The sequence below is a fragment of the Sinocyclocheilus rhinocerous genome, unplaced genomic scaffold, assembly GCF_001515625.1.
Source record: "Sinocyclocheilus rhinocerous isolate Xijiao unplaced genomic scaffold, SAMN03320098_v1.1 scaffold762, whole genome shotgun sequence".
NCBI lineage: Eukaryota > Metazoa > Chordata > Actinopteri > Cypriniformes > Cyprinidae > Sinocyclocheilus > Sinocyclocheilus rhinocerous.
Window position 1 is genome coordinate 49,328 of NW_015624547.1, and position 711 is coordinate 50,038.

At 46.6% G+C, this 711-nt stretch overlaps 1 protein-coding gene across 1 annotated transcript in view; it reads left to right on the forward strand.

Moving 5' to 3' along the window:
• LOC107742238 (actin-related protein 3-like) overlaps positions 1 to 711 on the forward strand; it is a 10,751-nt gene that overhangs the window by 6,934 nt on the left and 3,106 nt on the right. Inside the window, 2 exon segments of the mRNA XM_016555133.1 lie at positions 51 to 176; positions 255 to 338. Coding sequence (XP_016410619.1) covers positions 51 to 176; positions 255 to 338 — 210 coding nt within the window.

Sequence of the window (711 nt, forward strand, 5' to 3'; positions counted from 1 at the left end):
GAAGCGGTGGGTGTGAGAGAACCCGTATGAACGCGTGTCTCTTCCTGCAGAACATCGTGCTGTCGGGTGGCTCCACTATGTTCCGTGACTTCGGCCGACGTCTGCAGAGAGACCTGAAGAGGACAGTGGACGCGCGTCTCAAGCTCAGCGAGGAGCTCAGCGGAGGGAAACTCAAGGTCAGATTCACAGCAGATCTACAGCAGCATCTGTGTAAGAAATAACAATTCAATATCTGCATCTGTTCCTCTCTCCAGCCCAAACCCATCGACGTGCAGGTTGTCACCCACCACATGCAGCGCTACGCCGTATGGTTCGGAGGATCCATGCTGGCGTCCACTGTGAGTCTCACACACACTCAAATATAGAGACTCAAACACACACACACACACACACACACTCAAATATAGAGACACACACACTCAAATATAGAGACACATACACACACACTCAAATATAGAGACACACACACTCAAATATAGAGACACATACACACACACTCAAATATAGAGACACACACACTCAAATATAGAGACACATACACACACACTCAAATATAGAGACACACACACTCAAATATAGAGACACACACACACACACACTCAAATATAGAGACACACACACACACACACTCAAATATAGAGACACACACACACACACACTCAAATATAGAGACACACACACACACACACTCAAATATAGAGACACACACAC